Source organism: Siniperca chuatsi, linkage group LG3 (genome assembly GCF_020085105.1).
Source record: "Siniperca chuatsi isolate FFG_IHB_CAS linkage group LG3, ASM2008510v1, whole genome shotgun sequence".
Classification (NCBI taxonomy): domain Eukaryota; kingdom Metazoa; phylum Chordata; class Actinopteri; order Centrarchiformes; family Sinipercidae; genus Siniperca; species Siniperca chuatsi.
The window spans coordinates 17,949,644-17,970,948 of NC_058044.1; the positions used below are offsets into that span (position 1 = coordinate 17,949,644).

Below are 21,305 nucleotides of genomic sequence, written 5' to 3' on the forward strand. Positions count from 1 at the left end.
TTCCAGCTTTTCAAATGTGAGCATTTGCTGTCATGATAATAAATTGACATTGGACTGTTGATTTGACAAAACAAACAATTTGAAGACCTCGCCTTGGGCTTTGAGAAATTGTGACAGGCATTTTCATAAATTAAGTAGCCTGACATCACCAGACCAATTCACAGGTGCAAATTAGTCTGGAACCTCTCAGATAATTTTCAATTTCCAAGGGGGCGTTATCAACGGGCGCAGACCAAAATGCCTCTGGACGCAATTGGATAGACCTACAACCAATCAGAGCAATGAAACGTGTGACACAGCGCTCAGCAATGGAAAAATGTAAAAAGACTACAGCGTGCAGAGATGAGTGTGATGGTGTAGCACTGATATGTCTATGAACGATTGTTGCTGTTTTTGCCATCAGAATCCAGAGGTCCAGTTCGTTTAATACTGACCCGATAGCGGATTCAACCTTCCACATCAGTGACAGCCATCTTGGTTGTTTATAAAAATGCCTCAATGGCACACCTTTGTACAGTCATCGTATCAAACCCTCCCCATTTCAGATAAACAGCTGTGATTGGCCGACCTGACAGTTTGGCTGGAAATCTGTCTGAACAGGAGGGGGACCAGGCGCGTCTGCCAGAGCAAATAAAACATGAGCTTGCAGATTCGTCTGGTTCCCAGGCTTCTGATTAAGACATTAATCGAATATTTTAGAGAAATAATCTGCAGATTAACTAATAATGAAAGGTCCTCTTTTTAACAAAATATATGGCTCTGTTACAGCATTAGATGAGGGCGTTCTCCTTGTACTCCTTGTGTGGTGGTGGAGGTGGAGGTGGTGGGGTTGTGAACTGTCAGCAGTAAATCACATTGTGAGAGGGACTAAAGACTGCCAGCGCCGTCTGCTCAGAGAGATGGGGGGACATTAAGGCCACGATGCTAAAAGCCGCTAAGTCTCCCTCTTGTCTCCCTCCGTCCTGGAGCTGGAGCCGGACCAGCTGCCCGGCCTCTTGTGTGTTTTTCTCTCTCCACATTGATCCCATCAGCCACCTTTGACCAACATTTCTTTCTTTCTTGTGAGAATGTTTAACAGTGAAACATCATCCTGACAAACACACCACATTGTGTGAACACGGTGATGGACTTTGCCCTTAAATGTTTCAGTATGGTCAGTAATTACAACTGCTTAGTGGTGACTTTCCTGTAGTATTGAGGGAATGCATTCATTTTATTGATGATACGTCTGCATCTAATGGCAGACTCAGCGGGGACAGGACGGTTCACTTGGTATGAACATTAGACGTGCAGAAGACATGCAGTTCCAGTTAATATTTCAACAACACTCAAGATATTTCTCTTTAAAATCACCATGGTGTGGATTTGTTTCTATGCCAGCGTTCATTCATTAACATTTGGATCAGGGATGCAAGTAACTGAAGGGTGAGGAGCTGTGAAATGTTGTGTGGCAGTGAATCCCATGTGTGACAGGTGTTAATGCTTGATGCCATTTTTCATTGGAATAGCAATGGAAGCATGACAGTAGGCTGTGCTGACTGTTAATTCAGTTAGACTACGTAATCTACATGAGCCAGACACACACACAGTCTACAAAACAGCATAAACACATCTTGACAAAGCACTTTAACTTTGAAGTAACTAAGTAACTCAAAGATCCTGCAAAGATAATGGGTCATATTAGGTTGGGTGCCAAGTTAGCAGGATCTGTCAACCCCATGGAGAGTGCTGTCTGTAAATTTCCTCTTTCATGGTATGCTCTTTGTAATTTTATATCAATATTGATTACATATATAAAACTTTGTCCTTCACCCTCCGCGGGTGGTCTCATCCTTCGAGCTTGGGTCCTCTACCAGAGGCCTGGAAGCTTGAGGGTTCTGCGCAGTATCTTTGCTGTTCCCAGTACTGCACTCTTCTGGACCGAGATGTCTGGTGTTCTTCCAGGGATCTGCTGTAGCCACTCCTCCAGTTTGGGGGTCACTGCCCCGAGTGCTCCGATGACTACGGGCGCCACTGTTGCCTTCACCTTCTCCAGCTCTTCTCTGAGCCCTTGGTATTTCTCTAGTTTCTCTTGTTCATTTTTCCTGATGTTGCCATCACTTGGTATCGCCACGTCAACCACAACGGCTTTCCTCTGCTGTTTGTCAACCACCACGATGTCAGGCTGGTTCGCCATTACCATTCTGTCAGTCTGGATCTGGAAGTCCCACAGGATCTTGGCTCGGTCATTCTCTACCACCTTACAACTTGAGATTGACGAGATATATATATGTATCATAGTTAGGGCTTAAACGATTAGTTGATTAATCAATTATTCAATCAGTAGAGAAATATTCAATCAGGTAATGGTTTAAGTCATTGCTCAAGTAAAAATGCCAACCATTCCCTAGTCCAACTTCCCAGTTTGTGAGAATCTGCTGATTTTCTGTTTTATATCATATCTTTGGGTTTTGGACAGTTGATCAGACAAAACAAGCAATTTGAAGACGACATCTTGGGCTCTTGCGCTGGAAAATTGCAACAAGCAATTTTCACTATTTTCGGACATTTTATAGACCAAACAACTAATCAATATATCGAGAATTAATGAATTAGTCAGATGAATTAATAATGAAAATAATTGTTGCTGCTCTAATCGTGAAATAGTGAATTTTCTGGAAAACTAATTTAAAAACTGTTAAAAATAATAACCAGTCAGGAATGTCAGTTTTTGTTTTATCCAATTAGTTTAAAACCTGACAAATGAAGGTAGGTATGTGTATATATATATACATACACACACACACACACACACACACACACACACACACACACACACATATCCCTATATTGCCATCAAACAGTCCTGCTGATTGGTTTGCAACATTGCTCACAACAGCCTAATACAACTGGAGATACTAAAGGATAAATGGTACAGTTGAAATGTTGTATCATCTCATGGCATATATTATAATAGGGCTGCAACTAACAATTGTTTTCATTATCGATTGATCTGCTGATTATTTTTTCAATGAATCGTTTGGTCTATGACATGTCAAAAAATGCTAATCACAACTTCACAGAGCCCAAGATGACGTCTCCAAATGTCTGGTCTGACCAAAAGTCCAAAACCCAAAGATATTCAATATATCATTATCAAAATAGTTGCCGATTTTTTCCTCCTGCAGATCGACTAATAGATTAATCGACTAATTGCTTCAGCTCTTTATCATATAGCAAAACCCTAGCTTCAAATATGATGCCATTATTTTCAAGACCTGCCTTTGAAACGTTAAATAGTTTTGCAGGTTTTTTAGACTGATGATTGGTCTCTTTTGAACTCTGTCAGATAATGGTGGCTTGAAAACTTGTAAATGAAAACCCACTTTAGCTGATAAATGCAAAAAAACAAAAAAGCCTCTGGTCGCTGAAGGGTTAAACGTCATCTGGTAGTAGGAAGTGGGTGGTAAGAGCTGAGGATGGAGCGAAGCCTGTGTTGCAACCACAGATCATTTTTCACGATAAAAGCAACGTTACACCAGAGAAGAACAAGGTGAACACATCATATACATGCGACAGCACCGAGAACGGACAAATCTGCCAACCAGAGGACGAAAACGTGAAGTTATCAACCTGCTTTCAGTGGCGGTGTGTGTGTGTGTGTCGTTCACCAGAAGCAACGTATAGTCACATTCATTGATCTCGCCTTTTTTTAATGCACAGAAGCTCTGACCGTGTGGATGTGTCACATAATCCAGATTTGTAGTTGTGTAGCATTGTGCATGCACTGGTGCCTTCTCAGCACATAGACTGTGTTTGAGTGTGGCCGTCTGTGGACTCCTGTAACATGTAGCGGATTGCTGCGGCGGAGTGGTTTGCAGACCCACAGAGGATCGTTGAGATAAAAGCATTTATTTAAGGATGACAGTTAGTTGAATTGATTTCGGCTGTTGTTGGTGCAATGAGCTAATTGTAGCCTAGTTTTAAGATTTAGTTTTGAGCTGTGACTAGCACCGGATGATCTCGGGGTGAAGGTGTGTGCAAACTTGTTTGGTTTATCTAATCTGTGGTGTGATAAGCTTCGGGCTGACAGTCTTCGGGGCTGTTCTTCTCTCTCTCTCAGCTGGACTCCAGTTCACGCAGTGCACGCTCGTCTCAGCGTGTAGCCTCTCGCTTATTCAGCAGTTCACAGAGCAGCCTAGTCAGTAGTGTCTTTCAGTCTCTGCCAGCAAGGGATGTCGGCTGAGGTCGAGCACAAGAGCGGCACTTTTTTATACTTTGGTCATATTTGATAGTGTAGTTTTTTTTTTTTTTTTTGGTTGTAACGCGACAGAAGATAAAGCTTATATCTCCGTGTTTCCCGCATGCTATTGTTTGCCACACGAACACCAATTGGTGCTCAGAAAATGAGCGGATATTACCTGCTTTTTGCTGGTGAATGATGTTAAAAGCAGCTCCGCCAAGCATTTCGATTTAGTATTGAATTGACAAGCCACGCGAGAGTGGGGAAACCACAGGAGCCACGAGACCCTCTGACAGGTGTGAACCCGGACACGCGCCATGGATGATTCTGGGATCATCCGAAGACGGAGGCTGCAGGTGAGAACTTTTTTTTAACTCCCTTTGTTGCCACATGAGGATCATATCATTAAAAAATGTTTTACAGTAAGTAAAGCGGATATCCCACAGAACAGTGCAAGTGTTGAGACTTTTTTCACTATTACCAATACTTGCACACAATCTTTAAAGGAGATTTAATCGTGACATATGATGGTTCTTTATCCGCACGTAGATGTAAGGGTTGTAAATAAATTTTAATCTATGTATGCTTCGTAAGAGATCTCCAACCATAGGAAATGTAGGCCCATGAGTGAGTTTCCTTTTAGACCTAAAAGGAAGGCTTGGAGTCGATTGATTTAGTAGACTGCACAAAACGGTAACGTTTCAGATAAGAGTGGGACATGGAAAACCACAATATATGTTTTGTCTTGCATTATCAATATATACATGATATAGTAACATTTCTTGAAACTGTTTAGGAATTTTTAAATCATGGCACTTCATCACATTGATACAAAACACAAAAGATGCCATGAATCAGTTCAGCTCATTGATTTACAACATTGTCCACAATGGCCTAATACACCCAGAAATTTCAAAGGAGATAGCTACCCCGTTATAAACAGTAAACAAACTTCCTTAACAAATTGTCCCAATAAAGTTTTGTAATAATTAGTACAAAAGGTAGCACCAGTAAGTGCAGTGGGTGACAGACCTGTTTTTAGATTCCCAATAATATGTATACAAGTCTATAAAACCCAGTCATGTTGAGTCCGGGCTCCTTAAAGAGACTGAGTTGGTGGAGTAGATTATTCTATTACATTTGCAGGATGTAGCCAAGTCACTTAGCCCATATCTTGCACATTATGCCAGGCACGGGAAGGCACTGGTAAAAGCTTCCTTTGAGGCTTTCCTCTGTGTGGTGGGCGCGTGCGTGAAATGAATCAAGTGAGGCAAGGGCCATTGTCTGCCAGTCCCTCTCTGTTTCCTCATGAATTAATTTACAGTAAAAGTACTCTGCTGCACATTGTGCCAAGATATTCTGCTCTAGATGATTGCTCATCATTTATGAAGTGTGCGCAAGCGAAATCGGATGATTTCCCACACAAATGTTGTTGTTCAGTTGGTAGAACGCTTAGAGTTTCCACTCCTACAGGTGCCGGACTCCTATTGTAAGGCGCGGTGGATTAAAGTAGACACTAAATTAAATAAATATGTTATGATAAATGTCTGTCTTTGATGGACTTAGTCTTGTATTTCTTAGAATGAAATGGTCCTTAGACTATCTGCTACCTCAATCACCAGCTCTACCTCTGTGGAACTGTCCTTTTATTGAACTGTTTGTTGAAGATTTCCCATCAATTGTATCGTAGTGACATTTAGACCGACGCTTTTTGATCATCGTTGCCTGTCTATCGCTGTTAAAAGTGCAGGGAGAGATACAGTAGTTTGTCCATGCAGTAATACGATGTTTGTGTGTGCTTGTGTGTCATTCACAGATAAATCATTGTTATGTGCCACAGTATTTTATTCTCATCTCCACCTAACAATTATTTTAAATATTGATCAGTCTGCTGATTATTGTCTGGATTAATCATTTGGTCCATGAAATGCCAGAAAATAGAGAAAAATGCCTATCGAAATTCCATAAAAACCATTTGACATATACAAACAACTTTTTTTTGTACGACTACCAGTGGTATTCAGTTTGCAGTCAGACACGACTAAGAAAACCAGCAAAAGAATACATTTTAGAGACTGGAACCAGACAATTTTTGGCAGTTTTACTTACAAAGATTACTTAAATATAATTCCATTGTCAAAATTGTTGCTGATTAATGCTGTAAATCGATTAATTGATTAAATGTAGCTGCAACTAACAATTATTTTCACTACCAATTAATGTGTCAGTCATTTTTTAGATTGAACTATTAGTTGCTATTCTATGAAATGTAAAAAAAATAGAGAAACATGCCCATCACAAGTTCTGAGAGCCCGATTTTACGAATTCAAATGTCTTATTTCGTCCAGCCAACAATCCAAAATTCAGATATTCAATTCAAAATAATACAAGACTGAAGAAAAGCAACAAATCTTCACATTTGAGAAGCTTGAACCAGAGAATATCTGCCTGTTTTGCTTGATTAAAAACTGTAACAACTAATTGTTTCAGCTCTACTATAAATATGCTAAGTTTCTGTTGTGTTCTTACACATACACTGTTGCTCATATCAGGCACAGATCTCATGCATCACAGAGTAAAAGATTTTTAGATGACATATGTAGTTTTTGTGTGCAGTGGGTTTTGTGGGGCAATTAAAGAAGAAAAAAAGCTCCAGCTCCGGAGTAGTGTTATGTTGAAATTAAAGTTTGGCAGAGTTCAGTGTGTAAATTAGAAGACATTCAGTCCCTCGGCTGAGCTCAGTAGTCGTTTTGACTGAAGTAGGCTATTTTCTCAGAAGTTAATTGTAACTGAAATGTAGACATGGATATCAACACTGTCGGTTGAAATTGAGAGCAGGGGTAGCCTGGCAAGGGGACAGGAGACAATTAGATGTGAATATAAAGGTTTGAACACAGAAACACACACACACACACACACACACACACACACACACACACACACACACACACACAGAGCCAAGGTGGACTTTGTATCCAACTAAAATCAGGAGCACAAAGAAGAAAAAAGACTCCTTCACTTATAAGGAGATCACTGGTGAGTCAAACTTTTGATTTTAGTCAGATGCTGAGTGCACGTTAATGTGTGTGTGTCCATCCATTCAGTTTACTGAACTGTGGCTACACCGAGCATCTTGTGTGTGTTTCTGTGTATGTGTGCATAACATTTACGGCCATATGCACATATGAAATCGACTCCCACCCCCTGCCCCTACTCTCCATTTCCACTGAAGTGGTCGATATCCATATCTGAGACAGAGGAGGTCTAAATGCTGAGGATGTGGTGCAGTTGTCGGGCCCATTAGCAGGACTAATGGTGGCCTAACAGCCCTGTGTGCCCTCAGGGAGGAAGACCAACCACAAACAGCAGGACAGGCTGAAAGGGCTGTAGGCCAGTAGGAGGGAGGGGGGGGCAGTATAGACCTGAGGCAGGCAGCAGCTGTGGGCTACTGTAGACCCCATTTAAGTGGCTATTACAGTATCTGGATCCCTTTACTGCCTGGATCTACTTTCACACCATAGAGACAGAGGCGTGAGGAAGAGAAAGGGGTGTGTGTGTGTGTGTGTGTGTGTGTGTGTGTGTGTGTGTACGTACATGTATGTTGTGTTTGTGTTTCATACAGATTACTTTATTGTTTATCCATGAGTGTGGATGCTGAAAATTATTAGAGCTAGAACTAAGGTAGAGCTGTGTTTAGATGAATATCATTCGAATTGTTCGAAAAGTATTTCTCATTCATTAATTTAACAAAAACAGCCAAACCTTCGGATGCATCAGTTCATTTTTGTCTTAACACAAACTGGACGGAAGTTAAAAATCTTTGTAAAATTAACAAAATTACGATTTTAATTCAGGCAGCATTTGACTAAAAAGGAAGAACCCATGGCTGTAAAACAAGTACATAAAAGAATCATCTGGAGCTTCTGTTGTCATCTTCTCACTTGACAGTAAAACCTGACTGATACTGGATTTCTAAGACCGATACTATATTGATATTTGAGAGTTAAAACTGTTAATAATGGTATAGTACTGGGCAATATATATAATTTTAATATACATACATATCATACATGAACATTTTTGATAAGTATCCCTTAAATTTGGCGAATTAGAATTATGAAGATATGTACTGAGAGGCAAATTGTCCAGTTAAAACTAAACTTGTCAGTGCTCTCTGGTGGACAGACAATGTAAAGGAGACACTGGCTACGTTTTTAAAAACATTTTCACTTTCATTGGACAGTCGATAGTGAAGAGGCGCACTGGAAGAGACTGTCCTTCCATGAAAACGACAGTGTCATTCATTTCAGACAGCACACCAAAACGTCAAATGTTTATGTTGAAGTGACAAAGCCCTCCAGGGACCATAGTAATTATTACGGGACCAAAGGAGGAAGTCAGGTGATGTTGTTATAGAGCGACAAAGTCCTCGCAGGGAGGAGGTCGGGGTGGATGGATGGATAAAACAACATTTGACACTCAACGTTGGTTTCTTTTTAACCGATCGTTTCTGAACCTTAACCATGTGGTTATTATTGTAACACGGTGTAGTCCCTCATTCGTCCAGGAGTGTTCTATCGTAGAAAAGGTTTCAGTCGTAGTCATCTGGACACTGTTTTCAGAATCAAGACGTTGATCTGAGTTACATTTAACTCAGATTAGCTTAAATTTCCAGTTCCCGTCCAATTTTTTCACAATTGAGAATGACTTCCGGATGGGAGCCGAAACGTCTTGATTCTGAAAACAGTGTCCAGATGACTACGACTGAAACCTTTTCTACGTTATTATTGTAACCATAACGACGAAGGGCACCTGCTGAAACAACGGATGCTGTTCTTCTTGGGAGGACAGTCTCTGTTTCATGGCCTTCTGCATTCACTAGTATCCTGATTGATCCATCCTGCTGTCACCTTTAAGTCTTGTTCTTCTTTCAGTCTCTCTCCATTTGCCTCCCTCACTTCCACACTAACCTTCTCTTATTTACCACTCAGTTCTCCTTGACCTCCATCATCATCACCTCCTTCATCCACGCATCTTTCTGTCCATGTCTCCCTATTTCTCACTTCCCTCCTCCACCTCCTTTCACTCGCTCATTCTGGCAGCTCCACATGGCACAACTGGCACACCATTTTGAGGGCATGACATTTGGCATGGGGGTTGTCATCGTCATCACACAGGAAATAAAATTACATTACAATACAGTACATTCATTTAGCAGATGTTTTTGACCAGAGCGACTTACGTTTTCCCCCCCATACATGCAGAACTTATTTTCTTACTAGTCCTTTCTGGCTTCTTCCCTTTCTTTTTTTTATTATTATATTTGGGCATTTTTACTTATATTTGACAGTTAACTTAGAAGAAAAACATGAAATGCGAGGGATATGACATTCAACAAAGGACCCCTGGCTTTGGTTTTGATATTCATAAGGTCACGTACATGTGCAACTGTTTACATGCCCTTTACTGGCTCTTATTTATTAACTGTACTGCACATCCAAAACATTTAAATCAATCATCGAATAGTGGACTTTGCTGCAACAGGCCCCATTTATGAAACACTAAATAAATAGAAACTAGATCAGCTACAGTGATTGTGATCTGTGGCACCATCCAGTCCGCTATGGGAGAGTGTGTGTCATTGAGATGAGTCGTTTTCATCTCAAGTGAAGATGATCTTGCCGAACCCGAGCAGTCGTAGGTGTGTGGAGCGTACTTACACTTCACCCTTATGCTCGTACACTCTCACACACAAACAAACACAAGGCATACGATGTGTCTCACCCCTCTCTGTTGTAGGAGTATGGAGTACACCACTCACTCTCTCACACACACACACACAAGCATAATTTGTCCAATGTTTTGTTCTGGGCATTGTGCCCATTTCCAATATGCTAAGCACAAGGGATAAGAGTGTGATCACTACAGAAGATCCAGCTCTCTTTGCCAAGTCCTGTCACTCACTGCCATACCCACTGCTTTGTTCTCCCTCGCCACGTCCTTCTGATGTCAGTATTATTCAGAAAGGGTAGGTTTTGTATGGAGAGAGCAAAGTGTACATCAAAGAAACAGATCTGGGCCAGAATATATTTAGGAATAGCTTCAAATATTTGAACTACTTCAACTGGGCATGAATCATCATGCCAGACTCCTATAAAGTACAAAAGCTTGAGCCCAACTTAATCCCCAAAACAGACAGAAATGGACAAAGTAAGGAAAAGAGCACTTATTAAAGTTTGAAACTAGATCCAGTGAAACAAGAAAGTAATACAGGTCAAGAGCGCGAGTCAATGAGACATTATTTTTTCGACCTCAGTGTAATGACCAGTGAATTCAAAGCTTTTAAGGAAAACTATTAAATTGAAGAATACACTGCGTGACATTTGCCTCGCAGTCTGCTGTCAGTTTTGGCAAGAGAAACAGAACAGAAGCCTCATGACTCTGCCCAGAGCAGCAGCATATTAACATTTTTCTTTTCTTTGGTTTCCAGTTGGCCTTCGGTTTGTCCTTGGGTAAATATAAACCAAAGAAGAAAAAAAAACAGGGACACCCTTTCTTCACCTGTCAGATAGAGAAAGTTGTCTAATATTTTAATGGCTTTTGAACGGCCCCTTTCACAACAAAGCATAGCGCCTGAGGACAATGTGAATAATTTGTAGTTACTTGTAGCATGGAGGTTGTGTGTAATGCATTAAATGTGCTAAGAAGGTGTTTGTTTATATGTGCAGACGACTGTGAGTCTGTCTGTGCTGCAATATGTCTGCAAAACCACTTATTTAATGTCGCTTTGAGATAAAATCTTTGCTTTTTTGCAACTATGTCACATCAGAACATTTTCTTACTCGTGATTTTTTGAACTTTGAGAGAGATTAGCATTTAGCAGTGACATCCTCAGTAAAACAGCAGAAATGGATAACTCCCAGGACAATATAAGTGAACTGGGTGTGTGTGTGTGTGTGTGTTTGTGTGTGCGTTGGGGATAGATAGCTGGTTGGGGCGTAATCACACCTTTCTACTATTTCCACCTATTTTCTCTCTGGGATATTGATGCAGTGTGTTGTTAACGCTATGTGGTTTTATATGTGTGTGTGTCTGTGGTTGAAGTGTGAGGACACGATAGGACACGTTACTACATTCATATGTGTAATCATGAAGACAGGAAATGGTTTTTAATGGTGAGCAATCACATATAATGTTAATCCAGGCCTGTGATTTCTATCATGTCACATCATGTACTTTTCTTACAGTATGTAATTCAGCATTACTAATGCTACCATCTTCACTTATCTGTCTTCTACGCGTCAGGATCAGCTACAATGACTTTCTAAAATGGCCTACGCTGGCAATTGTTTCTCGATAAAATATAGAGTAGATGTGTAAATATAAATAATTAGATAAAATATAAATGTGATTACACAGTTTATTTTATGATTGTAGCTGCATTCTCAGGTATAAAACTCAACCACAGAGGAGCCTGATCAGTCTTAAGGACTGAAGACAAATGCATTGAAGGAACTGAAACAGAAAATGGTAAAATAAATGGCAACAAAGTCTGTAGCTAATGATTGTTTTTAATATCAATGTATCCATCACTTTCTTTTCGATTAATCCATTAATTGTTCAGTTTATAAAATGTCAAAAAATAGTGAAAATTCCTTAGAGCCCAAGGTGACATCTGCTGATATGAAACACAGAAAATTCACAAATTCCCACATTTGAAAAGTTAGAACTTGTAAATATTTTTGCACCAATGCTTGCTTCATGAGGGATGTGCTCACAGATTTATAGCAAGATTGCACTCTTTATTGATCAAAAGTCCATCAATAGATGGAGATGGGAATCAGACTTAGGTCAGAATTGTGTCGAGGAACACTATTTTACACCGCAGAAGCTTCTTAAATGTGTTTCAGATTAGTCAGGAACTAATCTCCCTTTGGACCCAGAATTTTGCTTAAAACAAATAAACAAACCCTGTAAAATATCTTTGTGTTGCCAGAAAGTGTACATAGCAATGATATGGAGGTGCAACTTCCCTCTCAATAACAAGGTGGTCATTAATAATATAATACCTTCTTAGAGATTTGGCAACCTTATTTGGATTACAATGACAAATTGCTTACGTTAGTGGTTGAAATGTTCTAAAATTGTCTGTCTTTAAAACCTCTTTGGTACTGGACTCTTGTTGCATTTTGATCTCTGATCTACCAAGTAACTTTAGTCTTGCAACACATACATCTCAAGGTCTATGTCACAAGCACAGTGGATATTACTAAGAACTTTCCCAGGTTGTTATGGGCGCTTGAAATTGTGGAGAGAATTGTTCTAAGAAATGCTGGAGTGACCAGTAACCTGGCAACAACATATACAGTAGCTGTCCATTGGACAGAGACAGTGAGGGGGAGCAGGTGTTGGGGTTTTATCCATTAGCCACCCCTATCACCCCATATACACACACACACACACACACACACCACACGCACACAAACACACAAACATACATACACACACACACACACACACACACACACACACACACACACACACACACACACACACACACACACACACACACACACACACACAAACACACACAAACATACACACACACACACACACACACACACACACAAACATACGTATAAGACTCCTGCGGGGCTGTCTCTGAGTCATCCTGGCCAAGCTCACTTCCTCTTGATGATGTAACTCATTAGCTGTCCCAGAAAGAGCTCACTATAATGAGTGATGTCACTCCCATTGAAAAAAAGTTACCAGTCTCCTCTGAACTGAGAAATGTTGCCAGGCCATCATCATATAGGTGTGTTTTAATTTTCCATGTTAATGGAATAGTTTGATATTTGGGAAATAAGCTTATTTGCTTTCTTTAAAGTGGCAATCCTTAAGATTTCCGTCCTGGTTGATTTGGTGACAGCTAGTTACTGGTGCTAACAGCAAATGCAGTTTAATACTATAGGTCACAGAATTCTGGGGGCAGCAAAACAAATTACTGTCGTTTTAATAAAGAAGTTGGGCAATAATTGTACTTTTTCCATCATTCTGTGAGCAAGCGTGATCGGATTTTATGCTGCGCACGGCACGAGTCTGTGAACAGCAGGGCACAGTGAAAGGAGATGGTTACCTTGCTGAGAAGTTGGAGGTGTGTAGCCTGTCGCCTGCAGCTCACTGTGGCTGCTCCTTCTTGTTACATTACTCCATGCAATATTTCAACTGATCCGCTGCCAAAAAATACTGAAAATGACCGTCGTCTTGTTTTGTAGACTATAGCGGTGCATGCTAAGCTCACTGATTTGCATTAGCAGTAAATTGATACAGCATTTTTCCGCCACAGACACTCAGTTGGTAATACTGCAAATACACAGGCTTTCATCAGTGGGCCATAGGCTCAATCACCATTGCGTTACCTCATTTGGCAATAGATAATGACTTAACAGACATTTATCATTTATTTAAATGAAAATATTCAAGATTGCCCCTCTAAGAGAGTTAGATAAGAAGATGGATTCCACTCTCATGTCTGTATGCTAAATATGAAGCTACAGCCAGGAGACGATTAGCTTAGCTTAGCATAAAGACTGGAAACAGGGGGAAACAGCTAGTCTGGCTCTTAACATTAACACACATTATATCTTGTTTGTTTAATCTGTCCATAAACAGAAATGTAAAAACAACAGATTGTAGTTGTGTAGACTAACTATTTCTTGGCTAACCAGCGAGAGCGATTCTACACAGTAGTGCTTTTTTAAAAATGTATAATTTTTTTTTAGGATTATTTCTTGGGGCTTTTTGCCTTTATTTGATAGGAACAACTGAAGAGAGATGGGGAATGCGGGAGAGTGAGAGGGGATGACATGCAGCAAAGGGCTGCGGGCTGGACTCAAACCCGGACCGCTGCGGCAAGGACTCAGCCCCGCTCCACCAGGGTGCCCCAGGACAGAAAAGGTGTTTATCAAGAAATAGTAACAACACGTAGCCCCTTCTAAAACCACAATTTGTCATTTTATGTTTCTGTTTGCGTACGGATGAAACAAATAAGATACAACATGTTAATTAGCGACCTTTTAGAGGTGGTGGTAGGCAGATTTTTGAGCACTGAGAGCGAGGCTAGCTGTTTTTTCCTGCTTCCAGTCTTTATGCCAAGCTAAGCTAATCGCCTCCTCCACACTGAACACACAGATACTTGAGTGGTATCAATCTTGTCATATAACTCTCGCCAAAAGAAAGCGAATAAGCATATTTCCCAAAATGTAGAACTATTTCCTCTAATATACCAGTTTGTGCAGAGTAGCATTTGTTTCTATATTCATGTGATTAATGCACCACTGCTGCACTCGTTTAATCCCCAAAAGGGTTAATTATGATGATGATTTCTTCAACATGCCTGAAAACAGTTTCTGACTTATTACAATGCGTCTTTGCAGCCTCGTAGGGTTTCTACTGCTTATTCATTCCCTGTAGTTTTTTATTAAGTGCAAGTATTAGTGTCTCACAGTGCTGGAAAGTAAATTGGGTGATTTTGGGTAGTAAGCTTGTTTTGAGATTGTTTGGAGACGAGAGCTCCAGCTGTCAAGGCATGTTTCATCAGCTCGGCTTTGTTTGGGTTTTGTAATGCTTGCTTACTTATACAAAGACAAAGAGATTGTGTGTGTGTGTGTGTGTGTGTGTGTGTGAGAGAGAGAGAGAGAGAGAGATTTCAGGACTGCCTCCGTCTAACAGGACGAAATCCTTCTCTGGAAAACCAACTACAGTCTCTTATTTTCCCTCTTATTCTCCTTACACGTTTGGGTTTGTTCTCAACTTTTCACCACTGACCCTGGTGTGGTTTGTTGCTTCGATTCCTTTCATTTCTTTGACATGGCCGTGTCATTAAGCTTTCCCTGAGAGAAAAGAAACACATGATAATATCTCTTTAGCGGAGCCATTGGGCCATAGAAAATAGCTTGATAAGCAGCACAGGCTGACAATAGAAACTGACGGTAACCCGATCTTACCTAAGCTGATAACAATAATAATAGATGGGCAACAAGCACCGCAGAGATTCATCCCAGTAGATCCTAATCACATCAGAGTCCTTGCTGTTGTGCCCCAATGTCATAAATATAACAGCAACATTTTTTTAAATTGACTTTGGCTCCACTCAACCTGGTGGTTCTTGAAGCTCTGAAGTCTCTGAGCACTTAGCAGGGATCAGTTTTCAAGCTGCTTTCCACTTACACTAAACATTAACAGAGAAATCACAAAACTGGCTATAGATTAATATCATCCCACACTAATGTTTGAACAGTTTTATTATCTGAAAATTTGACGATAGTGTTTATTTTCTAAACCACAGTGTCCACAGTGTGTTGAGAGAAGTTGTTCTTACATCGTTCTTACTTCTTGCGTGATTGCAGTTCAACACTGTTATATTTTGACATTGTGATTTAGAAGTTTTACCTTCTTTCCATTTTTTGCTGAGCCGTATTTTCTGTGTGGGATGCCAGCATTGTGTGCTAATCATCTTGCTAAGGTTGAACCGTAAGATGCATGATTATTAGTGGGATAAAAGCAAAGTGGTAAATGATTTTGACAGCAAAAAATCATTCTGATTCATAATTTTGTGTATTAACATAAATGTCATATATATGTTGTGGAGATTAATTAGTTCTTGGCATAATGCCATTTTAAAAAGACCAAGCCTGGCCAAATGTGGTCCAAGATACTTTTGGGTCTTTTGCAAGAAGATCTGTCAAGGTTTGAGTGTCTAGCAGCAATTATTTAGGAAGCAAATGTCAGAAGTTTGTAGTATGCAGTAGAATGTAGGTTAAGGCAGTGGCCCCGAGATGAGTGATCACAAGGCCATTAAAGGGAAAGAAAGAGTTTGTTTTTTTCTGTTGCACAAAATTGTGTTTATTTTTTCTGACTTTCCTATAATATTTGCCTCTTTTTGTGTGTGAAATTCTGGATACTTTCATCTCTTCAGGCCAGTAAAAAACCTTCAAATAAAACGATATATCAAGGAAAACTCAAACATGTCCACACTAAGACAATAATCTGTGACAAGGGGGCACAAGTACATATTGCTTAATTTTAAAGGGTCATATATGCAAAAGAAAAGTTGGGAACCACTGGGTTAAGACAACTTTGTAGGAGAAACGGAAAATAATATGGCCTTATGTTGTCTGTCACACTCTGGGTTTCATCTCAAATATCAAGTCTGAAACTTGGTTACTCTCACATCAAGCATTTGAAAAATAACGTGTTAGTTCTTAAATACATTTCTTCTGTAATAACTCAAGAAATCAATTTATGCTGTGTACAAACAGACATGGGAGTGTATAATTCTAAGGTTTGACCTTGAATGAATTTAATTTTTATACACGGCATGTCTGTTGTTTCTTAGCATATACTGTAAAGTGCTTTATAGGGATGCATAAAAACAACAGCAATGAAATATATGAGGAGTTAAAAATAGAAAACACATTGAAAATTAAATAAATAAGACATAAAGTGGAGTAATTATAAATGTTTTTCATGAAATTCCCTGTTCTTCAGTAAGTAACCAGACATGTCAGTATAATTAGTTTAATCTGTTTCAGTCTGAACTGTTGCTCTGTACAGTGTTCATAATGAGAGATGAGAGCAATTATTATGCTAATTCATATTTCATCACCACACTTACTGTACATTATAATCTTCTCTACAGTCCTATAAACACTAAGTCCTGCAGTAACAAACCGCATGATGTGTAATCAGGGTAATCTGTCTGCTCTCCCCCTCTTTTCTTTTTCTCTTCCTCCCCAGAAGGATCTACCTCTGCCCCGAAAAAGTAGCAGGTAAGTTCACATCTAATTTTTTCTCTGTGTATATATCTGGATAGATATATGTTGTTGAGAAACTGTCTCCAGTTTATGTGTGCACCCTTCCCCAAAATACAGGTGAGTTTGTTTGCTGTGTTGGATGTGTGACTGTGTGTTATTCATGTGAGTTTTTATTGACTTAATCTTTGTGTTTCCTCTGCTCATGGAATTTCTTAAATTTGATGGACTTTTTAGAGTTGTTTCCCAGAGAGGAAAGTGTGGGAGTTTGATTCAAGGCACTTTACAATCTGTACAACATATGACACCCTCTATCCTCAGACCCTTGATTCGGAAAAAGGAAAAACTCCCCCCAAAAAAAACAGTTGTTAACGGGGGGACATACATGCAATAGATGTTGCGTGTACAGAATAGACCAACATAGTAAAATTACAGTATGGACACTCAGGTTGACAACATTTTAGATCAATTGTAAACATATATGAAGAATGGATCCGGGATAACGTTGAGGAACTTTAGGACTTGGATTCTTTTCAGCTTTGTTATAGGAAGTCATGGTCAAGCGATGGTATTTTTCAGTGGGAGCCTTGTCTTCAGACTGCAGCATGTTCCAGCTTTGCGGGAGCCCATTCACTCTCAGAGCATCAATCTGTTGCACCAGTGAGCTGTGCGATGAGAGTTCAGCAGCAGGAGAGCCATGCTGTGACCTCGATGCCCTGCGTAGCTGTGGGAAGGCGAGGAGGTTGAGAGGGGAGAATAGAGCAGCACATGATGTGTAACACACATGAGTTGAGCCATCAAATGTTCAGTGCACATGACGTGTTGTTTTTTGACCTTTTCTTACTTTATTAAATGATGGTTAACATTTGCAAAGTGTATCGTAATACAATAATCACATGTCCATATATACATTGAAAGGGTAATTAGTTTCTGTCTGTCCGTCTTTACTGGCTACAGAGAGATCCCATCCTAGAGTGATTTCAACGTAAGTGATGGGGGACAAAATTCACAGCTCTGTATAACCATTACTAGTTGATGCTAATATCAGCAGTCTGAGTCTTTTTCCATGGACTACAGCAAACAGTCCAACTCAGTCTGCGATGCTTCATTATAGCTTGCTGAATGCATTTTTACACAGAATGTGGATTTCGTCCCCATCGCTTCGATTGAAAAACCTAAAAATGTGAATCTATCCTTTTAAAGCACAGGCAGTGGAGAATGACAAGAACACTGAGCCAGTAGGGCACCCCAACATGTATCTCCTTGAACATTAATAGAGAATAGAAAAGTCTCTTTTCTACCATCATTGGAGGGTTTGCTCATTTCATTCAGTGACTGACTGTTTCAAATGTATTCAGACTATAGGTGGTGAATATTTGGTTTTGTCTGTTAACTTGACTAGATTCAGATTGTTAAAAAATTAAGATAAAACACTGATCCCCAGGAGGTAAATGTAGCATTATAGCAGCATAAGAAATAGTCCAGAGACATAGATAAGTACAAACAAGGTCCAACATACAGATACGTAGAAAAATATGTACAAATAACGAATAAATTAAGTTAGAAAGCTATATACAACACATGGCCCTAGACCAGAGGGAGAGACGTGCAGCAAAGATATTGTGTGAGGTGAAAGACACAGGCTCATGCTGGTGTTCTGAAAACATTGGGAAGTTAGTTATTGCTGTTTGGCAGCTGATTTGGCCTGTTTATCAACACGGTCAGCTGTTGGAGCAGCACAGTGGCTGGGACACACAGCTCATGGAAACAATTAAGGTACTTTAAAACCCTTAGCGCCTGATTGCTGCACTTTGCATCAAACTCATACTCCTTTTCGGAGGCATAACTCAGTCAAATCTGAACACACAAACATGATACATATATTTTTCGATTCAGCGTGACTTTCACTTTCTGGGGACATCATCTCAGATAAGCAAATAAGCGTTAAGCAATTGGCTTATGTCTCCAGAACTTGCCTGAAAATCATCGCACTTTCAAGTTTTCTTCAGTATCAAAGTAATCCAGTGATAGTTGTCTGTACATACATACATATGGGTACATTGCAAACAGGAATTGCTAATAGTTAATTCAGCATACTTTTAACATACAAAACAAACAGGGCTCAAGTTGTAGCCCACAGCTAACTAACTGACTAACGTGGGGGGGTGGAGGGTGATTGAAAGTGTATTTTTTGTAGATGAAAACATGGAAATCATAAGCAGAAAGTATAAGGAAGAGACCCTCTCATGTCTCATCTCAGCTGTCATGGTGTTTTTTAATAAAATGATTAATGGAAATCTGTTCCAAGTGTCAGCGTTAAAGCCAGATATTAACATTGTGAGGAAGCTTCACAAAACATGATTGGCTTCTCCACAGAGATGGATTACATTTAGTGACTGAATTTGAAACCTCTGGAGTCGTTTTCTGTTCGATTTAGAAAGGAGTGGGATTGAATGATCCTGAGAGGTTCGACAAAACTGATTAAAATATCTTAATTTGTGGTACAGGCGTGTAAATACGATTACACTTTACAGTTATGGCAGTAAAAATGTGAAATATGGAATCAAAACTGATATTGCCTATTAAATGCGCTTGACGCTGTTGTTGTAGTATAAATGTCTCTGTCCATGGTGCTGAAATGAAACTCACCACTCTTTCTTTCCCTTGCATGCCGTGTTTGTTACTCTTTTAATCAAATCCCTCTCTCTCTTTTTCTCTGCATCCACCATTGTCTCTGGCAGTGTTTCTTTTGCTACATCTGAAATTAATGTTCACTTCTTGACAATATTCTTTCTTTTACTGGGTTAAACTGTGAATTTCCTCTTCTACTCTAAAGTTAGATTTGGAAAGCCGTAGCTGGCTGCTGCTGCTGCTGCTGCTAAAAGCACTTCACAAATCAGGCAGAATTTGGAAAAGTGTCTTACGTCAGCTCAAAAATTCTGTCTGAAAATGGCTTTGAACATGCAGGGGGGTGTAATTTTCCACAAAATGCTTACACTTTGCCGTCATCATTTCAAGTGTTGAAATCCTTAAAATTTTTCTGAAATTGCTTTGGTCCAGAGCCATACTTTTTTTTATTTTACTCTACTTTCAGCTTGCCCACTTTTGTTCTATGTGAGCAGAATGTGAATCACATAACTCTGTCAAATGTCTGTTTATCATGTAAACTGTTATTGTTGCACTGAGGGTTGCTGGCAGTTCAGGATGTTGTAAATTTGAAGCATGGCTTTAATTCCCTGTGTTTTTATTTAACTTCATTTTTTATTTGTGTGTGTAGTTGTTAATATTCTGTATGCGTCTTACTCTGCAGAGGTGCTGTCGTCTGGCAGCAATAGCCTGATGATGCTAGCTTATACATGCCCGGGGTATTTAATGTGTATGTGCGTCTGTATCCATGTGTAATTACAATTTACTGCCTTACTCGGTTTAGCCACATGCTTTTGTGTGAGTGTCAGTGATCCAGTGTGCAGCATGCATGTGTGTCGCTGACTGCTGTCATCGGGTGTGTTTTGTCCCCGACCTCTGACCAGTGTGGTGGGGTGGCAGATGTCACAGCATGACATGAAGGAGACACTGGAGCTGGAGGCTCACAATCAGCTCTCTCAGCTCCCTGCACCCAACCACCCCCCACCCCGCAGGATTTTTCTACACACATCCTCCTTTGGGTGGAGCTGGAGTATACTATGGGCATAATTATTATTTTTATTATTATTAGTCTTTATTAAACAAGGACCATGTACAAAACATTCATTTCAAAATGAGAAGAGATGATTTATGCCAGATTTAGCTATTAATAATGAGTAGTAATGAGTGGGCATTTTATAGCACAATGAGAATAAAGTGACCTGAAGGACAAACAGGTTAAATGTGCTTCAGAAAATCCTGAGAGAAAAAAACTCCCACATTACACACAAAAACACACACCATGTCGTCTATATGATATCATGCTGCCCATCCCTGTCTGTGACCCCCCACTGTGTTTCAGTGATATCACCACCCCGGTCCTTCTCCTGCTCCCCCTCCCCCCGTCTCTTCTCTCCCATGTATATTTTATCCATCCAGACTCCCACATTAGAGACGGCATCCATTATTGAATTACTCCCCTCAGCACTACTGTGCAACTGTCACCCCACGTCAGCTTTAACATTTGGTAGATTTGTTTCAAAGGGAAGGAGGGAGGGGGCACACACACACACAGAAATGACATCTCTCTTGGCCGGTCTTTGCAGAGCAGCTCCTGTGATGGCTAGGAGAAATAGCCGATGCCAGAG

General features: G+C 40.0%; 1 protein-coding gene across 5 annotated transcripts in view; it reads left to right on the forward strand.

Moving 5' to 3' along the window:
- Positions 1-3,057: 3,057 nt before the first annotated feature.
- LOC122873493 (microtubule-associated serine/threonine-protein kinase 1-like) overlaps positions 3,058-21,305 on the forward strand; it is a 71,689-nt gene continuing 53,441 nt past the window's right edge. Inside the window, exons 1-3 of one of the 5 annotated variants that reach the window (XM_044190239.1) lie at positions 3,058-4,578; positions 14,041-14,179; positions 17,021-17,052. In XM_044190239.1, the coding sequence (XP_044046174.1) occupies positions 14,084-14,179; positions 17,021-17,052 (128 nt within the window). In that variant the 5' untranslated portion in view covers positions 3,058-4,578; positions 14,041-14,083. The remainder of the gene's footprint in view (positions 4,579-14,040; positions 14,180-17,020; positions 17,053-21,305) is intronic. The other 4 variants (XM_044190240.1, XM_044190242.1, XM_044190243.1 and 1 more) reach the window with 4 other exon arrangements.